Raw genomic sequence first — 13,114 nt, 5'->3', positions numbered from 1 at the left:
GTTACTGCCTCTGGTCATGTCAACCGTTAGCAATCACCTGTACAAAACAAAATCCAGTTGTTATTGTCTTCAGAGAATCAATGTTGGAAGGGACCATTTGGGCCTTCACCCCAATCACCTGTGCATGAATCCAAATCAAAGCATCACCTCCCCTCTACCGCATTCAATGAAGGGCCTCCTATTACGCAGCTTTTACTGTTAGAAGATTTTTCAAACTAGCAGCATCAAAATTTTATAATATAATGGAAACAGTGCCCAAATAATCACGTCGTAGAATCAGTTGGAATGGACCTGGATTGTTTTCTCTCAACATCCTCAAGCATAATTGCACTTCCATTGGAACAAAATCTCAATCTGTCATCCACACATCCAGTTTTATACAGATCTTGCTTTAAAGTAGCATTATTTATCATTTCTTTTACTTTGAAAAAGATGTATTTATTAAATCGATCCATAAAATCATTGAACTGCCATGTGACTTGGGGTGATGAACACACACAAAAATACTACTAAAATAATAAAACATTGCACCCAGGGCAACTTTATATTACCAAAAAAAGATGTATTTATTAAATCGATCCATAAAATCACTGAACTGCCATGTGACTTGGGGTGATGAACACACACAAAAATACTACTAAAATAATAAAACATTGCATCCAGGGCAACTTTATATTACCAAAAAAAGCAATCCCAAGAATAATCAAGTTAGCTACAAGCTAGTTAACCCAGTACCCAGGAGAAAAAAAAACAGGTCTTAAGAAACTTCTAAATAGGCCAATCCAAATTTCTGGTCCACAGGGCAGGTCTGGTGACAAAGAAGCTCATCTTCTGGATCCTATCATCTGCTTGAGTGATGGGACTAAGAGAACGTCCACCCTATCAGATCTTATTGGAGGACAGAAGTAATCAGAAACCACTTGTGCTGCAAATAAATGGGCCCTATGCTACAAAGTTTTAATTAACTGTGCCTTAGGATTTCAAAAGATTCAACCATTTATTTGCCGTTCCCTGTGAAAAACATATCATTGTTTCCTACAGAACTCAAGCAGGTTCATTCTAAACCTTGTATTTACCCTAATGGTCCTTTTCTACCGTGAAAAGAAGTACCAATCTTCTGGTGGAAAAATGGCTATGCTGTAAGAAAGAGCTAGCTTCCTTGAATTTTTAATTCCATCTGATTTTTCCCTGGAGGATTTTTCTTTGACACGTCACTTATCAACCCTTGTAACTGGAAGGGGGGGGTGCTCTCCATGCTAAAAATTGTAGCAACACAATTCTAGGCTGCATAAACAGAGGGACAGAATCAAGATCATGTGAAGTGTTAATACCACTTTATAATGCCTTGGTAAGGCCACACTTGGAATACTGCATTCAGTTCTGGTCGCCACAATGTAAAAAAGATGCTGAGATTCTAGAAAGAGTGCAGAGAACAGCAACAAAGATGGTCAGGGGATTGGAGGCTAAATCATATGAAGAACGGTTGCCAGAATTGAGTATGTTTAGTTTAATGAAAAGAAGGAGGGGTGTGTGTGTGTGACATGATAGCAGTGTTCCAATATCTCAGGCGTTGCCACAAAGAAGAGGGAGTCCAACTATTCTCCAAAGCAGGACAAGAAGCAATGGGTGAAAACTAATCAAGGAGAGAAGCAACTTAGAACTGAGTAGAAATTTCCTGACAGAACAATTAATCAGTGGAACAACTTGCCTCCAGAAGTTGTGAATGCTCCAACACTGGAAGTTTTAAAGAAGATGTTGGATAACCATTTGTCTGAAGTGGTGTAGGGTTTCCTATCTAGGCAGGGGGTTGGACTAGAAGACCTCAAGGTCCCTTCCAACTCTGTTATTCTAAATTTTCTATTTCCGCTTCCCAGAGAAAGTGGGAAGAATAACTCAAGTTTTCATCCACCGATCACTGAAGAAAAAGAATCTCCACAGTGCAATGGTCTATTTAAACCACTTTAAATGTGATAAATTCAACCCCTACACCCCATGAAATCTATTTCTGCCCCTTACATGTCCAGCAATAGGCCACAGATCCAGAGACAAATGCAAATGGAGAAATCCCAGGGATCCCAGACTGCCAAAATCAGCTCAGAGAGAAGATTACGTGATCACGCCCTGGTCAGAGTCAAAACCAAAGTTCTGACAATACCAGTTCAGACTAGACTTCAGTCATCATTGCCTTTGGCACGTCTAGAATAGACTAACAGAGTTGGAAGGGACCTTGGTGGTCTTCTAGTCCAACTCCCTGCCTAGGCAGGAAACCCTACACCACTTCAGACAAATGGTTATCCAGCATCCAGTCTTGCAGGAACCTCTTTGTCAGACAATGTGCAGTACTTCAATACTGTAGCCATTATTTTTGCAATTCAATATCACAAAATGATATTTCTAGGACGATCAATGCTACTCATTTTAGATTGTGGGCACAAAAAGCCAGGGACGGCACCACTGGTCTCCTAAGATGCCACTTTACATCCAGCTTTCTCTGTTCCTTCAGCCTCTTCCGCTGTGCTTGTCACGTGTCTCTTATATCCCGTTCCTACAATCCGCTAAACCAGCGTTTCTCACCCTTGACAACTTTAAGTTGTAGGAACACGACATGTGACAAGCCCTGTTTTTTTCTTAACTCTGGTTTCTTGAAAACACTCCAAATGACTACGTTCAGTTTACCGCATAAGAAACGATAAAGTTGAAATATATATAAAAGCCAAATCCATACGCCTACCATGTATCCAGCAGGGACCTCGTTGCTCCGGCATTTTAAAGTCCCGCGTTCAGGGAGGGAAGGACTTCCGGATGAAGTTGCCGTCCCACCTTGGAAAGCCCTGCAGCAGTCTGGATTACACTTCCTGTTTCCGGTCGCTCACAGGATCCTTTTTAACTTCAACTCCCAACAATCATTGCGCCGAGGGAAATAGCAAATTTTCTTACGAGAGTTTCCTCTAAATTCCCCCCTCCCAGCTCAACGCTTCAGCGGTGTTGGGGGTTCTGTTTCAGCTCGTGTCTTTTTTTTTCTTTTTTTAACGTGCTAGTAAATTCTGTAATCACAAAAATATCTTTCAATGCATTCTATATCTATCTGAAATGGTGTAGGGTTTCCTGCCTAAGCAGGGGGTTGGACTAGAAGACCTCCAAGGTCCCTTCCAACTTGTTATTCTATTCTATTTCCTTCAGTTTATCTGCCAGGCAAACTTTGGACTTTGTTTATAGAGACTATTGGGCAAAACGAACTTCGGTTTTAACGTACAGCTATTGTAATAATATTTAGTTTATAATGCCACTAAGATTTTAAAACAAATCAATTATGTTTTAAGTTTAGTAAAATATTTTTAAAACTTTTTTTAAAAAAGCAGATAGGCAAATATCCAAGTAATCCAAAATGGGGAAATAAAGTGTTTTGCAGACCTGTGCAGCTGAGGAAAGATTTAAGCTACATCTAATAAAATACATCTAATAAAGGTGGCTCATTGGCTAAGACGCTGAGCTGGTCTGCAGTTCAGTGGTTTGAATCCCTAGTGCTGCGTAACGAGGTGAGCTCCTGTTACTTGTCCCAGCTTCTGCCAACCTAGCAGTTCAAAAGCATGTAAAAAATGCAAGTAGAAAAATAGGGACCACTTTGGTGGGAAGGTAACAGTGCTTTTAGTTATGCTGGCCACATGACCACTGATCTTTGGACAGCACGCTGGGTGAAAAGGGAAGATATGCTGAGAGTCCCTGGGTTTTATGCCCTCTCTGGACTTTGAACTTCTTGGGGCACAGGAAGAGTATCCTGATTGGTTGCTGTCAGAGGTCATAGTAAGCTTTGTAGGTTGTCTGTGTGCTAAGTTTGGTTGAAACTTGGTGGGTGGTGCGATGAAATGAGGCAGATCTCTGTTATGTAGAATAGGCTGGCTCAGGAGAACTGGCAGCAGCAGCCGGAACTCACCTCTGATCTGTTTCCTGACTAAAAACGTGTTTCTCCATTTCTCATCCAGGGAAATATAATATTCTGCCTTTTTAAATATTTCATAGGATATTTCATTCTTCTAGGAGAGGGGTAGGTGCTAACTTCCTACAGTTGGAAATAAAGGTAGTTACTTGAGATGGATATTTAACTTTCACTGTAGATTCGGTCAGACCAGGAGTGGTATCCATCAACTGCGATGTTACCAAGCACATTGCATCCCTGACTGACATACCAGGCATTTTGATTTTAGGTGTTTCCCATCGTCAAAGAATTTGGCTAGGCAGGCACTTCAAAGAATAACTTTCTTAGCCAGGACGAAAGGCACCCTCCAAGCAATTATTTATGAATTACTTTGATGATTATTTCTGAAGACAAAAGCATAATAAGGGACAACTTGGAAGACAATGCTTTAATTTTCTGATCATTATTCCATACACATTCATTCCAATTTCTCTTTTATTTCTGATTTGTGTCATTTTATTTTTCCTTGCCTCTTTATGGCTGAGCCAGGGGTTTGATCAATCCATAGTCCATGAACTTCACAAGGCATTCTCGAGCCACTTTGATAATGTGTTGTCTTTTAGGATCATCTACTTCTTTACCAATGATGGTCAGGATTTCCAACATCTCGCTCTCCACCAATTTTTTGGCCAGTTCTTGGTCTGCATGGACTAAATTGTAAACAATCACCACCCCACGGTGTTGGACCTCCTGCTTTTCGTGAAGGCAGAGTCTCTGCAAAATCTCCAGCCATTGGGTTGTCTAAACAAATCAGAGTTATTAGTCTGAAGAAATCAGAATGATTAGCATATACACAATGCAGTTTTGTTCAAGGGGCCCTATTAGAAAAGTGTGAAAAGGATCATAATTTAGGATATTAGTGTCTGCTTCTAAATATATTCAGTTCAGGGTAACTTCACGGTGAATTATTTATTAATTACCATGTCCTTATTCCCCCGTTTGTGGGGGAGGAAAAGAAGCTTTACTTATTAATTTACTTTCATTTTCTTAATTGTCCTGTAAGGCCGTTTTATCATTTAAGAAAAAATGAAAACCCCATCCCACCACTTTTTTGTGAGGAAACAGGAACTAATGAAGGATAGAGTCATATCACCAAATGAGAACAGTAAAAGTAAATAGTAATCTGTAAAAGATAATAAGAGCCAGTTTGGTGTAGTAAAACCAGGATATTGTGAATTCTAGTTCCATTTTAGGCATGAAAACTTTCTGGGTGACTTTGAGCCAATCGCTCTCTCTCAGCCCAACCCATTTGTTGTTGTTGGGGAAAATAAGAGGAAGACGTATAATATATGTTTTCTGCCCTGAGTTACTTATAAAGTAATACAGATGGGTCAAAATAAAATAAAATAAAATAAGGGACAAAATATTAAAGTTGTAATATTCTTAAAATCTTGATTCCTGAATTGCCTTGGGCCAATCCAGCAGAATAATAGCATTTTAAGCAGGGGAAAATTTGCAGATTTTGTGAGGTGATGGATAAGAGTGGGAAAAAAAATGGAAGAAGAGCAGAATGATGCCTCCTCTCATTCAAGGAGCACAGATAGTCCATTGTGTTCATATATGTTTTTGAAACCCTACAGCAGGGGTGTCCAAACTTGGGAACTTTAAGACTTGTGGACTTCAACTCCCAGAATTCCCCAGCCAGCTCTTAAAGTTCCCAAGTTTGGACACTCCTGCCCTACAGTATATGAAAAGATAACTAGCAGGAACAGCAGAATTACATAAAGTAAATCAGAATTTTGAAAACAAGTTTAACCTCCCATCTTTACCTACTGTTCTGACCTAGGCTTCTCAAGAGCATGAAGCAAAATCCTTGTCCCGACAAAAACCTTTTTTATTTACTGTGAATTCTGCTCGTTCACATCCAACGAAGTCTTTCAAGGGAGGATTTATAGTCACAGACCTTATCTGGCTTGGAGAGCTGACAGGCCGATATCTGCAAAACTTGGCAAGGAATCTTGGAGAGTCATGAACCAATTAAGCGAACTAATTGTCTCCTGCAAACTCCGCTCCCCTTTTGCTTCTCTTTTATTTCCTCTGGGAGGGGCCATTCATCGTCCACCTGTGGTCTTACTCCCAAGTCGACTCCTGTTCTTTAGTTGTTCCCTTCGTCTGGCAACTCTGCATGTGCACACTGGGAACAGGCTCCAGCTGTTTGTCTGACTCACTGATGTCTGACTCTGAAGGCATTTAATAACTGGCATACAGCTCTGGCCCCCTCTCTGCCTCCAACACAGAGCCCTCATCAGAACCTTCCCCAGACTCCAGGACTGGCCCACGTTCCTCCCCAACCACCTCACTGTCTGAATCTGCTGCCAGCTCTGCTGGCAGGCCACAACACCTACACACTGAGGTTGAAAATCAAGAAGAGACTTACCACTTGGGTTAACTTATGACAGAGTGTCTTATGGGCTGCAGTGAGCATCGCAAGGGCTCCTGCAGCTGCATTCTGAACTTTGTCATCATCTTCGCCACATAACAGGACTACCAACTTGAGTCTGTCGTTTCCTTCAGCGATGAATCTATCTTGAACCTGGGGGGAAGTTGAGAGGGAAATCAATGAAATGGATGCTCCATAAAATACAGCCATATTGAACATTCCTAGATGAAGAAGTTGTAGACCTGAAATCCCTTGACCAGAATTTTCAGGAAATGGAAATGCTTACCTCTTTATTAACTACAAGGTTACACATACATTCTGTGGCTGCTTGTCGGAGCTGATCATGGTTTTCAAACATGTAGTTTTCAATGTCTGGTAGAGCTTTCTCTTTGATGATCTTTTGCCTGAAAGAAGCATGTGTATTTTAATTACTGTATCGGGGTGCTGAAAATGAAAAGTATGAAACTGTCAGGGACTCTGAGAATAGGCCAATAGCAATAGCACTTAGACTTATATACCGCTTCACAGCCCTCTCTAAGCAGTTTACAGAGTAAGCCTATTGTCCCCAACAATCTGAGTCCTCATTTTACCCGCCTTGGAAGGGCGGAAGGCTGAGTGAACCTTGAGCCTGGTGAGATTTGAACTGCCAAATTGCAGGCAACCGGCAGGCAGTAGAAGTAGCCTGCAGTACTGCACTCTAACCACTGCGCCACTGTGGCTCATCCACCAATCTCCACTTTGTGAAACTTAGCTCAAAGACAAGTCTCCCTTTTAATCATAGTTTACTGCAATAAAAAGATCTTTTGGCATCATCAGTACTGTATTAACTCCTCAGCGGCAGCTGTTGCTATGGTGATGCAAAGGTGTTTTTTTTAATAAGTCCGTCTCTTAGAACCCTGGTTTATGGCTTCATGTATAACCAATGTTATGTGAATTTGATGGCTTTGAAAACCCATGCTTTATTTCATCTGCTTCCTTGGAATAGAGGAAGGATTTATACAGGGCATTGGCATCCAGCTGTGCCTTTCATCCATTCTTTCCAGTTTTCTCTGATTATATTAGTTATTTATTTAAGTCAGAAATCATGGGAAATCTTAATTTTCTTTGATCTGCACATTGATTTAATTTCTCTGCTGCTATAATGGAATCTGGAAAGTTTAGGGACTCTAATTCATAATCATGTTTCTGCTGTTCCTAATTACATTATTTGTTATTAAGTGACTAAACATGCAGTGATATACACCATATAAGAGTTAACAATAAAGCTAAAGCTTCTATGGAGATAATCCAAGTCAGTATTTTTCTCTTAGATGTGTGGATTTCAACTCCTAAATTCCTCAACCCATTGCTGGGGAATTCTAGGCGTTGAGTCTTTATGTCTTAAAGTTGCCTAGGCTGAGAAACACTGATCTAAGTAAAAGAACATTATCCCATCAGATCTTAGATTAGCCCCATATTCCTGGCCTTTAGTAAGGCCCAGAGGACATGGCTCTCCCACCTCACTTGGATGGGGGTGGGGGCAGAGGCAGTATTCAGCCAGTTCTGACAGGTTCTAGAGAACTGGTAGTGGAAATTTTGAGTAGTTGGGAGAACTGGCAAATAGGCTGGCCCCACCCCAGCTGCCTCCCAGCTGATCCTCTTTTGTTGCCCTGAACAGAAAAACGGAGCTGGAAAGCATGTTAGTGGGGTGGGGAGGGAATGGGGATTTTATAGTATCCTTCCCCTGCCACGCCCACAAAGCCACGCCCACAAAGCCACACCACGCCCACAGAAGCAGTAGTAAAATAATTTGAATCCCACCACTGGGGGTGGGTGGGGTGTCCATCAATAGTGAAGAGTTTTTACAGTGTCTGTGTTGAGTCTGACACAATTAATTTTGCTACTGATCATGTTTATTTTTATCCGAGTGGTTATTGATCACTTTTTTGGCATATTGGCTTTTAACCTGTTTTCTTATTGGGTTATTGTTTTTAACTGTTATGAGCTACCCAGGTGAGCTGCCCTACAGAGCAAATAAATAAATACATGGAAGTAGAAACGGTATGATAAAATGTAGCAGAAGAAAAAAGATCACAAAAAGTCTGGTTAATAAGAAAAAAATGTGAAGATATGGATAGGCATGGAAAGGTTTTTCTTAATCCAGTGTTTTTCAACCTTGGCAACTTGAAGATGTCTGGACTTCAACTCCCAGAATTCCCCAGCCAGCATTCGCTGGCTGGGGAATTCTGGGAGTTGAAGTCCAGACATCTTCAAGTTGCCAAGGTTGAAAAACACTGTCTTAATCAATAGGATCGGCCTGTTGAAAATAACCTAAACACAATTAGTTGTCTCACCTGAGTTTGTCACTTCTTCCAGAAAAGTTGGTGAGTCCTAACAAAGCTTCATAATTTTGTAGCCCATCGCGCTCAGTATTCAACAAACTGACCAGTGGCCGCACAACTTCATACACCTGGATGAAAACAATAGTGTAGAATCTAAATGGTAAGGGTCCGGGCATAATGGGAAGAAGGAATAACCTTGAGGAACATAAGGAAGAGTTGCAACCAAAATAACTTTTGGAAAAAGGAAATAGGAGTTTTGGCTAAAACTGTAAGCTTAGACAGGAACTTCCTTGGTTGTTACAAAGATAATGAGAAGGAGGGGGGGTTTATGTGCTACTCGTTCCCGACTCTAGGGGGCGGTGATCATCTCCGTTTCAAAACCGAAGAGCCAGCACTGTCCGAAGACGTCTCCATGGTCATGTGGCCGACATGACTAAATGCTGAAGGCGCACGGAATGCTGTTACCTTCCCACCAAAATGGTCCCTATTTTTCTACTTGCATTTTTAATGTGCTTTCGAACTGCTAGGTTGGCAGAAGCTGGGACAAGTAACGGGAGCTCACTCTATTACGCTAGGGATTTAAACTGCCAAACTGCCGACTTTTCTGATCGACAAGCTCAGCATCTTAGCCACTGAGCCACGTTTAGAGGACATGATAGTTGTCTTCAAATACTCAAAAGACTGTCATAGGAAATGGAGAATTATTCAGAGAAATTTCAGAAGATGGGATAAGAAAAAATTCCAATTATAAGAAAGTAGATTTTGTTTGGATATCACGAACAACTTGCTAACAGGAAAAGCTGCTCAGTGGTGTGGGCAGCTTCATATATTTATATCCCTCTCCAGTTACTGAAATGCAGCTTGTTCCCACAATTACTTTACTGTTTTATAAAGTTGTTGCAGGACACATGAATTTACTCACTCTCTCGCCAGGGAATGCTATGTCAGGGTTGGAAATGGCAGCAATCTTGGCCAGGGCATGGGATGCTTTTATTTTGCCAACATCTGTGCCTTCCAAGGCCAGTGGTATAAGGGCCTAAAGATGAAGAGAAAGAAATTATTAGATAAGCACCTAATGTACTGATATAATTTATATCCGCTCCACAGTATCAGCCCTTGCAAAAAGACATAGTATAAAAATAAAACATATGCACAGGGAAAAGGTAGAAATGAAGCAAAATAGTTTGCATAAATCCTAATTATTGTAGGAATGGAGGAAATAAGGGCAGAGGGAAGGGAGGGGAAGGAAAGGAAAGGAAAATTGTAAAGGGTGGCAAGAGGCCGTCGCAGCTGAAAATGGAGCCTAGGGGGGCCGCATGTGGTCCTCCTTCCGTTTTTGCTGGCAGAGGCACGATGGGACGGTCCTTTGCTGTTTCTAGGACAGCTCCACGGGCCAGATCTAAGCATCCTATGGGCCAAATCCGGCCCCTGAAACTTGAGTTTGACACCCTTGGTCTAAGACAACAGGCTGAAATGGAGCTGGGATGCTGCTCGAGAAGAAAGAGTGAAGAAACAATGGTGGAGATTACAAAAAAAGAGATTTTGGCAGGCCCTCAGAAAAAATGTCCTAGTGATAAGGACTGTGCCCCGGAACTTGGCCATTGTCTTTGCACTTGGTGGGAAACCAGCCACAATGGCAAGCAATAATGTGGTAGCCACTAGATCCATGATGGCACAGTGTCCTCTCTGTGGGTACGCGAGCTGTCGCCCCAGTTCAGCTTCTCCACACATACGTGTGTGCCTCCCACCGGCCAGCTGGTCGTCGGGTCTCTGCCGCGCATGCGGGGTGGGCTGTGTGCGGGAGGGCGTGCACATGTGCAGGGGGTGGGGCACATGCAGGGGGGGCATGCATGCATGCAGGGGGCCACACATGCATTGTATTTTGGGGGTCGCATCCACACATGTGCGGGCGCACTTTGGGCACTTGGTCTGGAAAAGGTTAGCCATCACTGCATCTTTGACCTAGCTATATATCCATGTGAACCTAGCCCATCTATTGCAAATGAAGAAGCTGTAGAAATGATTTACCTTCCCACCCCCTTGAGCAACAATGGTACCACGATCCTTGGGGTCGTCAGACAAAGCGAGAAAAACTCTGCCAGGAAGGAACAGAGATGAGAGAACCATTTTTCATTACAATTCTAGCTCATATTCCTTGTTTATATTTCAGTGTATACAGTTTTTTTTTTTTTAAAGGAACGCTGCAATAAACAAGGGGACACAGCAATCAGGCTTACAATTCAATCAGGAAGGATCACAAAGAGTGAGAGAATAACAGAGTTGGAAGGGAACGTTGAGGTCTTCTAGTCCAACCCCTGGCTCAAGCAGGAAACCCTATACCATTTTGCACAAATGGTTGTTTAATCTCTTCTTTAGAACTTCCAGTGTTGGAGCACCCACCGCTGCTGGAGGAAAGTTGTTCCACTGATTAATTGTTATCACTGTCAGGAAATGCATCCTTAGTTGTAGGATGCTTCTCTCCTTGATTAGTTCCCACCCATTGTTTCTTGTCCTGCCTTCACTTTGACCCTCCCTGCTTCTTTGTGGCAGCCCCTTAGATAGAATTACCTAGCCAAAAGTTCTTTGGTCTGATCTGTCAAAATAGCAGTGTCTGCCTTCACCATGCAGACCAAGGCAGAGGTGACTCCAGCTTTGATGAGACGCTGCACTCGCTTCGTAATGAAGTCTTTTTTGTCCTTTGGGGAGAAAAGAGAAATGATAATTGTTGATGAGAATAAAATAGAATAGAATAGAACACTTTGTTGTCACATTGAATGCAGTGGTGGGATTCAGCCTGTTCTCTGAACTGGTTGCTATCTTTCTAAGCAGTTTGGGGAACCGGTTGTTGGAAGAAATCTCATTTTGTTTTTTTCCCCACTTTTCAGGGCTAATCCAGTAAGGAAGGCAGGGAGGAAACGTTCTGGTGTTGTTTCTAGCCTAACCTTTATTGCCCTGCTTACAGAAACTGCCTCTCCGGTTAACCCTTATTACATTGTAACAGCTAGGGTGAAACGCCCATCGATGTGAGTGACATTGAGTTGGCCAAACCCACCCAGTCACATGACCACCAAGACACGCCTACCCAGCTGGTCATTAGGGCAGAGAACCGGTTGTTAAATTATTTCAATGCCCCCACTGGTTGAATGTATACTAATCGGCACACATTAAAATGAAATTACGTTGCATACAGCTCTCAAAGGGTCTCCTTTGAGAGCTGTACGGAGTTGGCATCAAAACAAATTGGTGCTCCTTAGAAGAGTGATGATGCCTACCTTGGGATGTTCCTCAGGTACATGTTGCTTAGAAAACTTGGCCAGCTGCACAAGTTCAGGGACAAGTTCTTTGACATCATAGCTGTTGGTACAGTTCACCAAGACGCTGGCCATGGAGTACAAGATAGTCTTGTCACTTGTCTGCATGCAACCAAATGAAGGGATTTCAGGTTACTACATACCACCAGGCATTTCAAAGGTTGGATTGGATTTGGATTTATTGGATTTATATGCCGCCCTTCTCCCAAGGACTCGGGGCGGCGTACAGCATTAAAAAACACATAGTACAAAAGTTAAAAGGAAATTAGAAACAGTCCAAAAAACAAACCCAATTTATATAACACTCACATTTTAAAAATTAAATAAAATTAACAGGCCAGGCCGGCTTGCTGGAAAAGCTAACTTTTTAGGGTGCGTCAGAAGGACCGGAGGTCAGGGATTATGCAGAGCTCCGGGGGCAGCTCATTCCAGAGGGAAGGCGCTCCTACAGAGAAGGCTCTCCCCCTGGGGGGTCACCAGCCGATACTGTCTGGCCGACGGCACCCTGAGAAGGCCAACTCTGTGGGATCGTACTGGACGGTGGGAGGCTATTGGTGGCAGTAGGTGGTCTCGCAGGTACCCTGGGCCTAAGCCATGGAGCGCTTTAAAGGTCATAATTAGTACCTTGAATTGCACCCGGAAGACAACCGGTAACCAGTGCAGGCCGCCTAAAAGGGGTGTAACATGGGAGCACCTAGGTACCCCCATGATAACCCGCGCGGCCGCGTTCTGGACCAGCTGAAGCCTCCGGGTGCTCTTCAAGGGCAGCCCCATGTAGAGAGCGTTGCAGTAGTCCAGGCGAGAAAGGACGAGGGCATGAGTGACTGTGCACAGAGCATCTCGATCCAGGAAGGGGCGCAACTGACGTACCAGGCGAACCTGGTAAAAGGCCCCCCTGGTCACGGCCGTCAGGTGTTCTTCTAAACTAAGCCGCGTATCCAGCAGGATTCCCAGATTGCGAGCCTTCTCTGAGGGGGCTAAAATTTCTCCCCCTATCATCAAAGATGGAACAAGATGCACAAATCGGGATGACGGAAACCACAGCCACTTAGTCTTGGAGGGATTGAGCTTGAGCCTGTTCCTCCCCATCCAGATCCGCACAGCCTCCAGGCATTGGGACATCACGTCG

General features: G+C 43.0%; 1 protein-coding gene across 1 annotated transcript in view; it reads right to left on the bottom strand.

Annotated features, from left to right (window-relative positions):
* Positions 1 to 4,342: 4,342 nt before the first annotated feature.
* The window catches only part of UNC45B (unc-45 myosin chaperone B), a 35,375-nt gene continuing 26,603 nt past the window's right edge, over positions 4,343 to 13,114 (bottom strand). The window contains exons 13-20 of the mRNA XM_081944778.1: positions 11,947 to 12,087; positions 11,243 to 11,370; positions 10,703 to 10,769; positions 9,597 to 9,710; positions 8,687 to 8,802; positions 6,640 to 6,757; positions 6,351 to 6,506; positions 4,343 to 4,714 (exon numbers count right to left, since the gene is read on the bottom strand). Coding sequence (XP_081800904.1) covers positions 4,448 to 4,714; positions 6,351 to 6,506; positions 6,640 to 6,757; positions 8,687 to 8,802; positions 9,597 to 9,710; positions 10,703 to 10,769; positions 11,243 to 11,370; positions 11,947 to 12,087 — 1,107 coding nt within the window. The 3' untranslated portion in view covers positions 4,343 to 4,447. The remainder of the gene's footprint in view (positions 4,715 to 6,350; positions 6,507 to 6,639; positions 6,758 to 8,686; positions 8,803 to 9,596; positions 9,711 to 10,702; positions 10,770 to 11,242; positions 11,371 to 11,946; positions 12,088 to 13,114) is intronic.

The sequence above is a fragment of the Natrix helvetica genome, assembly GCF_964273705.1.
Source record: "Natrix helvetica genome assembly, chromosome: 2".
Taxonomy (NCBI): Eukaryota; Metazoa; Chordata; class Lepidosauria; order Squamata; family Natricidae; genus Natrix; species Natrix helvetica.
The sequence above is the reverse complement of the archived record's forward strand: the minus strand, read 5'-3'. Positions and strand labels throughout refer to the sequence as shown.